At 60.5% G+C, this 10751-nt stretch overlaps 4 protein-coding genes across 4 annotated transcripts, besides 13 other annotated features; all 4 read right to left on the bottom strand.

Moving 5' to 3' along the window:
• Positions 1-459: 459 nt before the first annotated feature.
• On the bottom strand, positions 460-1677 carry Tco025E_06231 (putative arginine kinase; the record flags this gene model as incomplete). Its single annotated transcript, XM_029373111.1, has 1 exon — positions 460-1677. The coding sequence occupies one exon, from the start codon at positions 1675-1677 to the stop codon at positions 460-462; it is 1218 nt and encodes a 405-aa protein (XP_029226783.1).
• Positions 1678-1728: 51 nt separating this feature from the next.
• Positions 1729-1751: a microsatellite.
• Positions 1752-1943: 192 nt separating this feature from the next.
• Positions 1944-1971: a microsatellite.
• A 19-nt stretch (positions 1972-1990) lies between these two features.
• Positions 1991-2025: a microsatellite.
• A 203-nt stretch (positions 2026-2228) lies between these two features.
• Tco025E_06232 (uncharacterized protein) lies at positions 2229-5531 on the bottom strand (the record flags this gene model as incomplete). Its single annotated transcript, XM_029373112.1, has 1 exon — positions 2229-5531. The coding sequence occupies one exon, from the start codon at positions 5529-5531 to the stop codon at positions 2229-2231; it is 3303 nt and encodes a 1100-aa protein (XP_029226784.1).
• A 47-nt stretch (positions 5532-5578) lies between these two features.
• Positions 5579-5613: a sequence feature (G-rich).
• Positions 5614-5692: 79 nt separating this feature from the next.
• Positions 5693-5724: a sequence feature (A-rich).
• Positions 5725-5914: 190 nt separating this feature from the next.
• Positions 5915-5947: a microsatellite.
• Positions 5948-6113: 166 nt separating this feature from the next.
• Positions 6114-6141: a microsatellite.
• A 118-nt stretch (positions 6142-6259) lies between these two features.
• On the bottom strand, positions 6260-8689 carry Tco025E_06233 (putative protein phosphatase 2A regulatory subunit; the record flags this gene model as incomplete). Its single annotated transcript, XM_029373113.1, has 1 exon — positions 6260-8689. One exon carries the CDS (start codon positions 8687-8689, stop codon positions 6260-6262), a length of 2430 nt encoding a protein of 809 aa, XP_029226785.1.
• A 145-nt stretch (positions 8690-8834) lies between these two features.
• Positions 8835-8865: a microsatellite.
• Positions 8866-9075: 210 nt separating this feature from the next.
• Positions 9076-9181: a microsatellite.
• Positions 9182-9315: 134 nt separating this feature from the next.
• Positions 9316-9333: a microsatellite.
• Position 9334: 1 nt separating this feature from the next.
• Positions 9335-9364: a microsatellite.
• A 125-nt stretch (positions 9365-9489) lies between these two features.
• Positions 9490-9540: a sequence feature (A-rich).
• A 106-nt stretch (positions 9541-9646) lies between these two features.
• Positions 9647-9698: a microsatellite.
• Positions 9699-9772: 74 nt separating this feature from the next.
• Tco025E_06234 (calmodulin) lies at positions 9773-10246 on the bottom strand (the record flags this gene model as incomplete). The annotated part of the gene is made up of 1 exon (XM_029373114.1): positions 9773-10246. The coding sequence occupies one exon, from the start codon at positions 10244-10246 to the stop codon at positions 9773-9775; it is 474 nt and encodes a 157-aa protein (XP_029226786.1).
• Positions 10247-10751: the final 505 nt, after the last annotated feature.

Below are 10751 nucleotides of genomic sequence, written 5' to 3' on the forward strand. Positions count from 1 at the left end.
AACGAGCGGACGCGTCGCGCAACGCTTATTTCCTCCCTCCCATCTCCCCGCTTCCCCCTCCCCCGACGCTCAGTGTCCCGCTGCGCTGGTGGCTCCCTGCCGCCCGGCAACAGGGCAGAGCGAGAAAATGAGACACGGACACCAGCGTACGCGGAGAAACAAATAAGCTAAATCAAAACCAAACACGCTCACTGACAGAAGAAAAAAAAAACGAAAAAAAATTAAACACGGGGACTCTGAAATATATATTAGGAAGTAAACTTTCCCAAGAAAAAACACCACTTCCTGCGAGGCATTCTTCAAACATTCCATTTTTTCAGGCTGTTTGTTGTGGGAATGAGCTTGTATAAACTGTAAGCCACAAAACAATGAACAGAAGCAGAAACGAAAAGTTAATGCGTTCTTTCAACAGATCGGCCTAGGCCTCATTCCACGTCGAAAATAACTGAGCATCAGGGATCAGTTGGCCGACTGTTCCTCCTTGATGAGCTCCAGGATGCCGTCTTGCATCTCCTTCACTGCCTCATACTCGGAGAGGCCGAGGCGGCGCTTGTTGCTGATGTCGTAGACACCGTCGGGACTGTCCGAGTGCTCGCCGGCCGTTCCGCGCACCTGCAGGTTGTATTTTGCCGCCACCTCCTCCAACTTCTTGAGGTCTGCGCCGAGCTTCGGGAGCTTGATGTGCACGCTGGCACGGATGGTCGTGCCGAGGTTCGTTGGGCAGAACGTCAGGAAACCAAGGCGGTCGTCGCGCGAGAACTTCACCTTTTCCTCAATGATGTTAACGGCGTTGACGAGGCGGCCGAAGACCTCCTTCAGGTTGCCGCCCTTCTGCATGGAAATGATGCGCAGGTGGTCCTCCTCGTTTACCCACACGAGGAAGGTCTTGGCGTCGTTGTGGTAGATGCCGCGTCCCGTGGGCCAGAACTCACAGGCGTGCGCCGCCTGCAGGAAGCGGTCGCCCTCCTTGAACAGAAAGTGGTCGTCAATCAGCTGCTGCTGCGTCTCCTTCGTCATGCCAGTCAGCGGGTAGTACGTCCCCTTCAGCTCGTCCGTCATCGTCTCCAGCTGCCCCTTCACGCGCGACTCCATCTCCTCGTACTGCTCCCGCTTGAGGCACGGGTTGAACGGGTAGCCCTCAAGGCTTCGCCCGCAGCGCACGCGCGTGGAGATGACGTACTTTTGGTCGGGATCCACGTCGACGAAGGTGCTGAGGTCACCAAAGTCCTTCGGGGGCTGCTTGTCGGTTGGCTTGAAGCCCTTGTGGTAGTCCTCGATGATCGGGTCAAAGAGGGGGGCAAAGACAGTGTAGGACTCGGCATCGGGCGCGTACACGCCGACACCGGAGTCCAGGTTTGCCACGCCCGACTGGATGACGTCCATGAGCGTTGCGCCCATCTTTGTCTGCCTCCCCTTCAGCTGGTCAAAGACTTCCTTCGTGAGGTACTTCTTGAGGAGCGAGTGGCAGTCGCCGGCGTTTTGCAGTGTGGCGAAGGCCGCCTCAAGTTGGCTGACAACCTCGGCGGAGACCGCTGCGGCTGCATTCTCAGTTGCGTGCCCGGCGTCCTTGGCGCCCTTCTTCGCCTTACTCAGCGACTTCGCCTGCTTTTTCTGCGAAGACTCCTGGGAGGCGTCGCCGCCGTTCTTCGACTTGTTGCTCGAGAGTGCGCTTCCCATGATGGCGGTTGCCTGGACGACGCTGGTGTGCGGGTATGCGTGTGTATGTGTGGGGGCGGCGGCGGCGGCGGCGGGTGCTGAGAAAAATTTAGGTCTTGAAGGACTTACTGCGGACGTGGCGAAGACGTGGATGAAGTGGCGGAGGGGGGAAGAAAAAAGAAAAAAAACACAGAGTAAAGAAGCAGAGCAACACACAAACACGCACACGCCCCTCAGCGCAGGCGCAGGGCCACCCGCACGAGCCCACCCCCTGTTCACACACGCATTGCGTGGGTGTGTGCGTGTGTGTCTGTGAGACCGGCGTCCCCCCTCCAAAAAAAAAAAAAAGAAGAAAAAAAAGAAAATAAAGCGGCCATGTTGTGTGTCTCCTTGCGGGTCGGCTTTTCCTTCACGTGTCTTCCTCCCCCCGCCGCGTTGTCCTGCGGGAGAGAACGTCACGCTCCCTCCCTCGGCCGGCGGTTTCGCGGCGCCGCAGCAAAAACAAACTATGCCGCTCTTTTTTTATTGGGCTGCGCATTCCTCTCGCTCGTCCCATTCCTTCTCTTCTCCCCTCAGCCGCGGTGTGGCCCCGCCACGCGCGCGGGGACGTCAAAGCAGAGGGATACGGGGGGCAGCAGCGCCCGCCTGCCACCGACACACTCACCACGTGCGGCAGCGTCGTGCGCAGCCGCGTCGCCCCGCCCGCGCTGGTGGAACTGCTCCACAGAGCGGTTCACCCACCGCATCAGCGCCTCCACCTTCGCCGCGGCGGTGGGGTACATCCAGCGGTCGTGCTCGGGGCAGAGCGAAAAGGCGGTGAGGGCGACGCGTGTGAAGGCCTCCACGAAGGGCAGAAACGCAAGCCCCGCGCCACAGCGAGTGTACCACTTCTCCACGTCTTGGGACATTTCAAGGGCGAAGGGCAGGACCCGCTGCTGCTCCTTTGCGCGCGGCTCCACGGCGAACGCCCCACGCCGCAGAGTCTGAAAGAGCGGGGTGAGCAGGGCGTCGACGTAGGCGCGCCGCAGCAGGGCCTCGCTGAGAAGACACGGGAACACGTCCAACGCGTGGAGCAGCTTGTGAAACATGCCGTAGGACACAACGGCAACCGCGTCTGTGCCGGCGTGTTCGCCGGCGTCAGTGGAAAGCAGCAGGGCGTGGATCCACCGCAGGTTGTTGTGTGCCTCCTCACTCTCCGCGGTGGCAGACGCCGGACGCCGCGAAAGGCCCGGCCTCTCGCTGTAGGCGTCGAACAGCTGCCGCAGCGGTTTTTCGTTTCGCACCAGCACGCGAAGGACGTCGTCAGCAGCCAGAAACGCTCCCCCGTCACCTCCTGCTTCGTCGTTGCGTGCATCATCCGCCGCCCGTCGCAGGTGAACGTTTACGCGCCTCACCTGCCGCACGGCGTCCGCGTAGGCCTCGACAACCTCCGCCCCGCTAAGCTCTTCGATCGACACATGCGTCGCGCGATCCACGCGGCTACGCAGCTCTCTCTCCTCCTCCTCCTCCTCCGTCCTCCTCGTCTCGCACTGCCGCCGCAGCCAGCAGTGGAGGGCGAGAATGACGCGGCAGAACTGAGCAAAGTCCATGACGGAGAGGACACGATACCCGTGGTGCCTCACACTCAGCCCGTGAAGCACCTCCGCGGCGCAGCGCCAGTCCCGCCAGCAGGTGACGCCCGCGGCGGCGTTCTCACTGCCGCCCAAGCCGAGAGCCGCTGGCGGCACGCAGGCGCAGGAGGCGGCCAGGGGCGGTGTCCGCGGTGAATCCCTGCCAAAGTACTCCGCGTGGGTGAGAAATCGCCAGAAGCGCATCAGCGAGAGCGAGCACGACGCGCCCAAATGCTCTCGTCTCCGCAGAGGCTCCAGGCGGCACACGTCTGTCATGGTGGGCGGGGCGGGGGACCTGCTGGCGTAGTACGCGTAGACTTCGAAGAGCCGTCGCGTGGCCGCACCCAACGGACCACCGCTTGCTGACGTCGGCAGGAAGTGGACGCGGGTCGAGACGCCACTGCGCCCCGCGAGAAAAGGCGACGCCGTTTCTCTGAGACTGTCTGTCCGGTGAAATCTGTGGCCGCCCCCATGGGTTTGCTTACGCCCACGTGCAACGGCGTCGGAGTTCCCATGAAGGCATGCGTCCCTGCGTGGCAGACCGGCCGACGCCACCACGCCGCACTCCTCTGCGGCGAGCGAGGTGATGGCGGCGGCCTCAAGGTCTACGCGTGCCCCGTCCCCAGCGGCTTCCGCCCGGCCGTCCGGCACCAGCAGCGAGACGGTTCCTTGCACCCCACTGCTAACAAGAAATGCGTCACGCGCGACGCCGTTGGAAGTGGTTAGGCGACAGAGCAAAAGGTGCGAGCAGGCCATTAATCCCGCGGGAAATGAAGCTGCATTGGGGAAGCTGTGCAACCCAAGAAAGGTCTCCACCCCGCGCGAGGACACCAGGTGCAACGCCCCATGCTGACTGTCCGCAACCAACACCCCTCGCCCATCTGGGGCCAGCGCCAGCGTACTCGGCGTGCCCAATGAAACCCGCTGCGGCTCCTTGGCGTCAAAGTATTGCCCCATTTTCCCGTGCAGTCCACCGGCCACAGTCCACACGCGACATGTGGCGTGCGTCGTGGCTTCTTCTGAAGCTGCTCCAGGAATTTCAAGTTGTGCTACGCGCTGAGGTGAACCCGCCGCCTCTTCCCTCGCTGCAGCCGTCATCTTCCTCTTTTCCTTCAGTCCCGTGATGAGTCGAAGCGCGCCGTTGGGCTTGTCGAGGAATAGAAGCCCCGACGTACACCAGACAAGGGATGCGGCTTCCTGCAGTCGGGAAACGCAGTACTCGCCGTCGCGGTAGCCCGGGACACCGTCCATACCCAAAATAGTGCGCACCATTTCGCTTCGAAAGTCAACGTGTCGCACGGCGTGGTTTCCACGGTCACTGACGAACAATACACCACAATGAGGTGTCCCGCGCCGTGGGTGCGGTTGCCTTGGCTCCCCAGAAGCGTCCGCTGCAGCAGCCTCGTCGTCCACACGCCAGCAGAGCGCTGCGGGAGAGGCAAAGCGCGCCGAGTGAAAAGTTCCGTCAACAAATCCTTCTATACCACCCAGTAGTGCCGTTGGCCTCGACGCACGCCCCGACTCTTGTTGCTGGGGTTGCTCTTGCGGCGATGGCAGCAGCTGCTGCTGCGGATTGACGTCATCCGCCGTTGCAACATCACCGTCTCCACCGTTGCACCCCCGGTACTGCGTTTGTGTCACCAGGCAGACCGCCAGCGTAGCGGTGTCGACCTCCACCGCCCAAATCGCATGCGTCGCCGCGTCAGCCAGAAGAAAGGGATAGCGTTGGCCTGGAGCATGCGACACAGGCCGCGCCGGCGGCGGGCCACGACGGACAGAGCCCTCCGCTGCTGCCGCAGGCAGCTGAAGACTCCCACCACCCGCCTCCCCCGCCGCCTGCTCACTCCATGGTGGCGGATGCACGCTGTAGTTCTGCACACATCCCGATATGTCGGCGATGGGAAGACGACTGGGGAGGGACGTTGGGGCACCACCCGGACACAAACGCACGACATACACCGTTGAACCCTCATCCCGCTGGCGGCCCTCCGAGCCGCAGGCCACAAACAGATGTCTGCCGTCCATCGGGAACGTAAAAAGAGGAGGACCCAGTTGGCACTGACGTCGTGCCATCACCGCCTCCCCAGTGGCGGGTATCTGAAAAAGAGTTTTGCTCACAAATAACGTTCCCATGTTGCGTGGACGCATGAGGAGTGGGGTGACCCCCGCCGCGGCGTTGTGAGCGTGGCACACAGCGCCATCTTCATTGCAGCTCCGCCGCCTTGATTCCGTGCTGGTTTTGCCTCCCGCTGTGCGGAGGGTCATGAGCGTCACCTACGCTCGCTTTTGCGGCCGGGGCCACGTCGCGGCAAGGATGGGCAAGCGTGAGGGGGCGGGGGAGGAGGAGACGTGAAGAGCCAAAGTAAGTGGGGGCAAAAGAAGAAGAAGAAACATCCGTCGTGCATCGCAGGCGCATTATTCATTAGGAAAAAGCAAAAAGAAAAAAAAGAATAATAAGTAGGTGGACCGCGTATTCCCCGGCATGCAACAAGGCGTGCCTGGGCAGAGGCAGAAGCGGCAGGAGGATGGTGGTGGAGGAAGTTCACACAGACACACACTGGTGCACCTGCACCTTTTCAACGAGGGAAAGCGGGTATCGAGCGAAGTACCGGTAGAAACTCCTGCGAAACAACGGTTGACCAGACGGCACAAAGCAACAACAACAACTACAAGCACACACACGCACACACCATTCCGCTGAAACGGGGAAGGGGCCACGCCGCCTGGGATCTATAGTGCCGAAACACATCTATGTAGTTAGCCGTTTATACGCGCCCCACACAACAACAGCGACAAGCCGATGAAGCAAGATGCCCAAGAAGTAAAGCAGAGAAGAAAATGTCTTTCATGTATATGTATGTATATATATATATATCTTCTCACTGCTGTTCTTTTCGCATTATTATTACCTTTTTTTCTCCCTTTTGACCTTTTCACTGTGTTACCCCACTCCACGCGTTCTGTTGTCGCGTTCGCCGTGCGACGCCGCATGTCTAGAAAGGGCTGCCGTTGCCGGCCAGCCTGCTCAAGTCGAGCTCCGCCGCGACACGCGCAACCCCCACGTCATTGTCGGACTGCAGGCGCTCGGCGCACTCGCGGACGAGCTCGCGCTGGGTGCCGCACTCCGCGTACCAGCCCCAGTGCGCCAGAAACGACTTCGCGACCGCCAGGCGCACGTTCGAGACGGCGTCCTCGGAGAAGCACCGCACCAGTCGCATCCACTGCTGCATGAGCTCCTGGCGGCGCAGATCCATCGGCGAGAGGCCACTCACCACTGGGAGGATGCCCGAAAGGGATTGGATCGCCACCACCCTCCAGATGTACGGCGTGCGAGCCCGGAACGCGAATTCCTTCTGCAGGAGGTCAAACGCCATGAGGGCGGCCCACTCGGGGCCGTAGGCGGCTGCCACCGCTGACAGCGTCGCAATCGCGCTCTCCCGCACGGCGCAGACAGGGTCGCGAAGCATCGAACGAATGATGTACACAAGCGGAGTGAATCCCTCTTCGCTGAGGGCGACGCAAAAGTGGCGAAGCGCAACGACCAGCGCCTCACGCGTGCGCCAGTTCCTCGAATCGCTAACTATGTGAAGCTGATCCAGGAGCCCTGACAGGACGACGGCGGCGCGCTCGCGCTGCGCCTCGTCGACTGGCACCCCCGCCAACGACGCTGCGGGAGCACCGGTCTCTGCCCGAGCAGAAGGGGGGCTGCTCATGGCGCTCCCACTGCGTCTGCCTTGACGACTGTTGCCCGACGCGGGCGAGTGCCTGCCCGCAGCCCTCCATTCACCGTCGCTTCCGGCGGGGTTAAGATACCTGCCGAGGTTCGCCGCGACGAGCTCCAGGTTCCGCATCGCACTGCGCCCCACGATGTAGTTCTCGTCGGTCAGCAGGGCGAAGAGGGCGTGCCGCTGCTCCGGCGTGTACACCACAACGGTGCTGGGGGATAGCAGGACGTAGAAAAAGTTTGCCACGCTCGCCCGCACGATGGCCGCATTGTCTTCTGCGAGCGATGCCACCACCGCACACATTTTCCCCAGCACCTCCGGTGAGCCCACGTGGTGAAAGAACACACCGAGCTGTTCCACGGCGGCGGCGCGGATCTCGTCCATCGCGTCCCCGCAGAGAGCGACAAAGACGACTAACAGGGACTCCGGGTGCACGCAGCGGCAGGAAAAGTCTCCGAGATGCCTGGCGGCGATGTATCGCACACGCCAGCTGGCGTCTCTACTTGCCTCGATAAACGGCAACTGCAGGTACTTCGTCGTGGCCTCCTTTCCTATGCACTCCGCGAGAGTGACAAGTTCGGCGACGTGCAAGTGACGCACTGCGTCACTCTTCTCTTCGCGCATGCACTCATGCACTAACGGGAGTGGCATTTCGGCAAGATTCACGCCGTGGGCCTCCGCCACAGCCACCCACAGATGCAGCGAGCTTACCACCATCTCCTGCACAAACTGACACCTGTCACTGGAGAGGTCAATGAAGCAGTTAAACCACTGCATCAATGTCATGCCGCTCTCCTCCACAAGAGTCGGGCGGGCGGCAAAGACGCCTAGCAGCGCCGCGGCCACGGCTCTCGGGGAGCTCCAGTAGGAGACGACCATAGACATTAGGAGAGGGAGCAGCAGGTTCACGGCGATGTCGTCACTCACGTACCGCACAACTTCCTGCAACGACGCCGCCACCACACGCACGACGACGTGATCAGCGGCGCAGCACAAATTCATGATAAGTCCTAAAAAGTACATGAATGAATCTTCGCTCAGTCCCGGCACCAGTTTCACCACACCCGGCAGTACACGGGCAACCGCACAGACAGAATCCTCGTAGTTGGCAGCCAGCAACAAGACAGGAACGAGCTCCTCTACAAGCTTCTTCGTGCTCATTTGCTTTGTGAGGCGCAACACGTCGGCGACGAAGTTGCGACGACCCTCCACCGTGCCCAGGGCGTAGCTGTACTCCACCGGAGGCTTATCCCGGTCTGTGCTCAAAGTCACACTCGGCGTGACGGAGGTGACGTGCGGCATGCCGCTCCCGCTGGATGCGCGAGGGCTGAGGGAAAAGGCGGGGTTCAGCGAGCGCCGCGGGTTCACCGCGGCGGGGGACTGGCTGCTGGGCGTCGTTGGACTTCGCTCCGCGCTGTCGGAGCCGAGCTCCGTGCTTTCCTTCGTCCGCCGCCGCCGCCGCCGTATCGCGAGGGTGTCGATGGCGGGGACCGCTAACATGCTCGGGGAATCACCGTCCCCCGCCTCGTCAGGCGCAAAGAGCGGCGGGGAGGAGGCGAGCGACGTCCTCTCGCGCGCCACGGCGGAGGCAGCCGAGAGGGAACGCAAGCCTGCGTCGTCCTCCAGCGGCGGAAACGCCTCCTCCGCCGGCAGCGCCGAGTCCATGTAGTGGGGCGGGCTTCGGCTGCAGGAATACATCGGACGAGCTCCAACAAAAGCCAACGGCCACGACGACAGCAACAAGAGCAAAGTTGGTGTGAGTCACTCGACGACGGTGCAGAGAGGGATGTATCCCCCCGTTGGCCTCCACTTCTTCCCCTCCGCTTCGCCGCTCTCGCAGCCGGTGTGCGTGTGTGTGTGTGTGTGTGTGTGTGCCTGTGGGTGGTTGGGCGCTTCTTTGCTTTTTTATTCTTCCTTTTTGCCTGGGATTGCCTGCAGCGTGCGCGAGAGTTTGCTGTGCGCTGTTGCAGGACGGGATTACTAGCAGGAACGGCTAGTGCCACAACGCGTCGGTGGCAGGCAGCGGGGGAAGAGTCGACGCAGCAATCCACCAAAAAGCAAAAGCAAATAAAAGACCGGAGAGTCACACACACACACACACAGAGTCACATACACGGCACAGTGACGTTCGACACATACCCACCTGGACGTGCATGCCTGTTCAAACACACACACACACACACACAGACATATATATATATATATTTGGGTAAGGGGGGAATAAGGGAGAGGAAGGGGGAGAAAGTAACTGGGGCCATTTACCGGCCCATAACGATATGCTATTTTTTAGTTCTTTCGTTTCCTTTTTTTTTCCTTCGCCGCCTACACACACACACACACACGCCTCCCCTCTTCCCCTCCCCTCCCCTCCCCCACCAAAGCTACATACATACATACCCAACACCGCCCGCCAACGAGGCTCATGAGTGGCGGCGGAGAAGTACACAGATGCGTCTCTATTTGAGCTGCTGCAACACGCGTGCATGAAATACGGGGGGAAAAAAAAGCAACAACAACAACGACTGCAAAAAAAGAAAAAAAAAACAAAACTCTCCACTGCCACCGCAGAGGAAGAGAGTCACCTACACACACACGCGCAGAAACAAACCATCCCACACAACTGGGCGTCATTCGCGGTATCAAGTCTTCGCTTTGTTTCTTTTTCTTTTTCTTTTTCCTTCAGCTTGGTCTTTTTCTTTACTTTATCCACCTTGTTTCCCACGTCCCGTCTCGCATTCTCGGTCACCCCGCCTCTCTCGCAATGCCGCGTCGCGGCTGCGCTCAGCTGGCGTTGGCGAGCTGCTTCTGCAGCTCCGCGATGTCGGGTGTCATGGACGGCACCGGTGTGCAAAGGAAGCGCACCAGATCGTCGATTTCGACGCGCCCCTCCTCATCCGTCTTGACTTCCGCTAGCAGCTGCTTCACCTCGTGCTCCGGCATCTTCTCCCCGAGCGACGTGAGGAGGGTGATGAGCTCCGAGAGCTTCAGGCGGCCCGAGTCCGTGGCGTCAAAGGCGCGCAGCGCGGTGCGGAGGTCGTCCTCGGAGGGCCCGGTGTACGGCTTCTGCATGAGGGCGACGAAGCTCTGGTACGGCACCGGGTCGGGAACGCCCTGCAGCAGCTCGTTAAACTCCGCCTCCGTGTAGCGGCGGCCGAGGCTGCGGATGATGTGCTTGGCGTCTGTCTGACTCACGCTCCCCGTCTTGCGCTCGTCGAAGAGGTTCCACGTGTCCGTCCACTCCTTCGGCACCGCCATTGCTCCTCCTGCGCTGCCGTGACTTTTCCCTCCTGAGGCGCCCCACCCGCTGGCTCACTAACGCGACTTGGTATTCCTACGGTGAAGATGTGAGAAAATGTGTGCGTCCACCGCCAACTCCTGCGGCCGCGAGGCAAAAAGAGAAAAAAAAACCAAAACCGAAACAAAAAGGACAGAGATGCATCGGTGGCCCTGCAGAGACTCTGACGCATTGCCTCACCCGCCGGCCAATGCGACGTTCACCGTGGCTGGGCATCCGCGCGTTGACGCATGGAAAGATGTAGGGACGCAAACATGACAAGAACAACAACAAAGAAATCTACGGTGAAGGTGTGGATCTTTTTTTCTTTTCTATTTTTAAAATTATTTTCGTTCTGCCCCAAAGGACAGCGTTTCTTCTAACAACATAAGCAAAACATACACACACACACCCCAGGGAGAAGCAGAAGCACGTAGGAGCGAAGAAACACGGCAGTAAAAGGGGCCGACTTGCATGCACTCACCA

Source organism: Trypanosoma conorhini (assembly GCF_003719485.1).
Source record: "Trypanosoma conorhini strain 025E chromosome Unknown Tco_14.4_contig_00409, whole genome shotgun sequence".
Taxonomy (NCBI): domain Eukaryota; phylum Euglenozoa; class Kinetoplastea; order Trypanosomatida; family Trypanosomatidae; genus Trypanosoma; species Trypanosoma conorhini.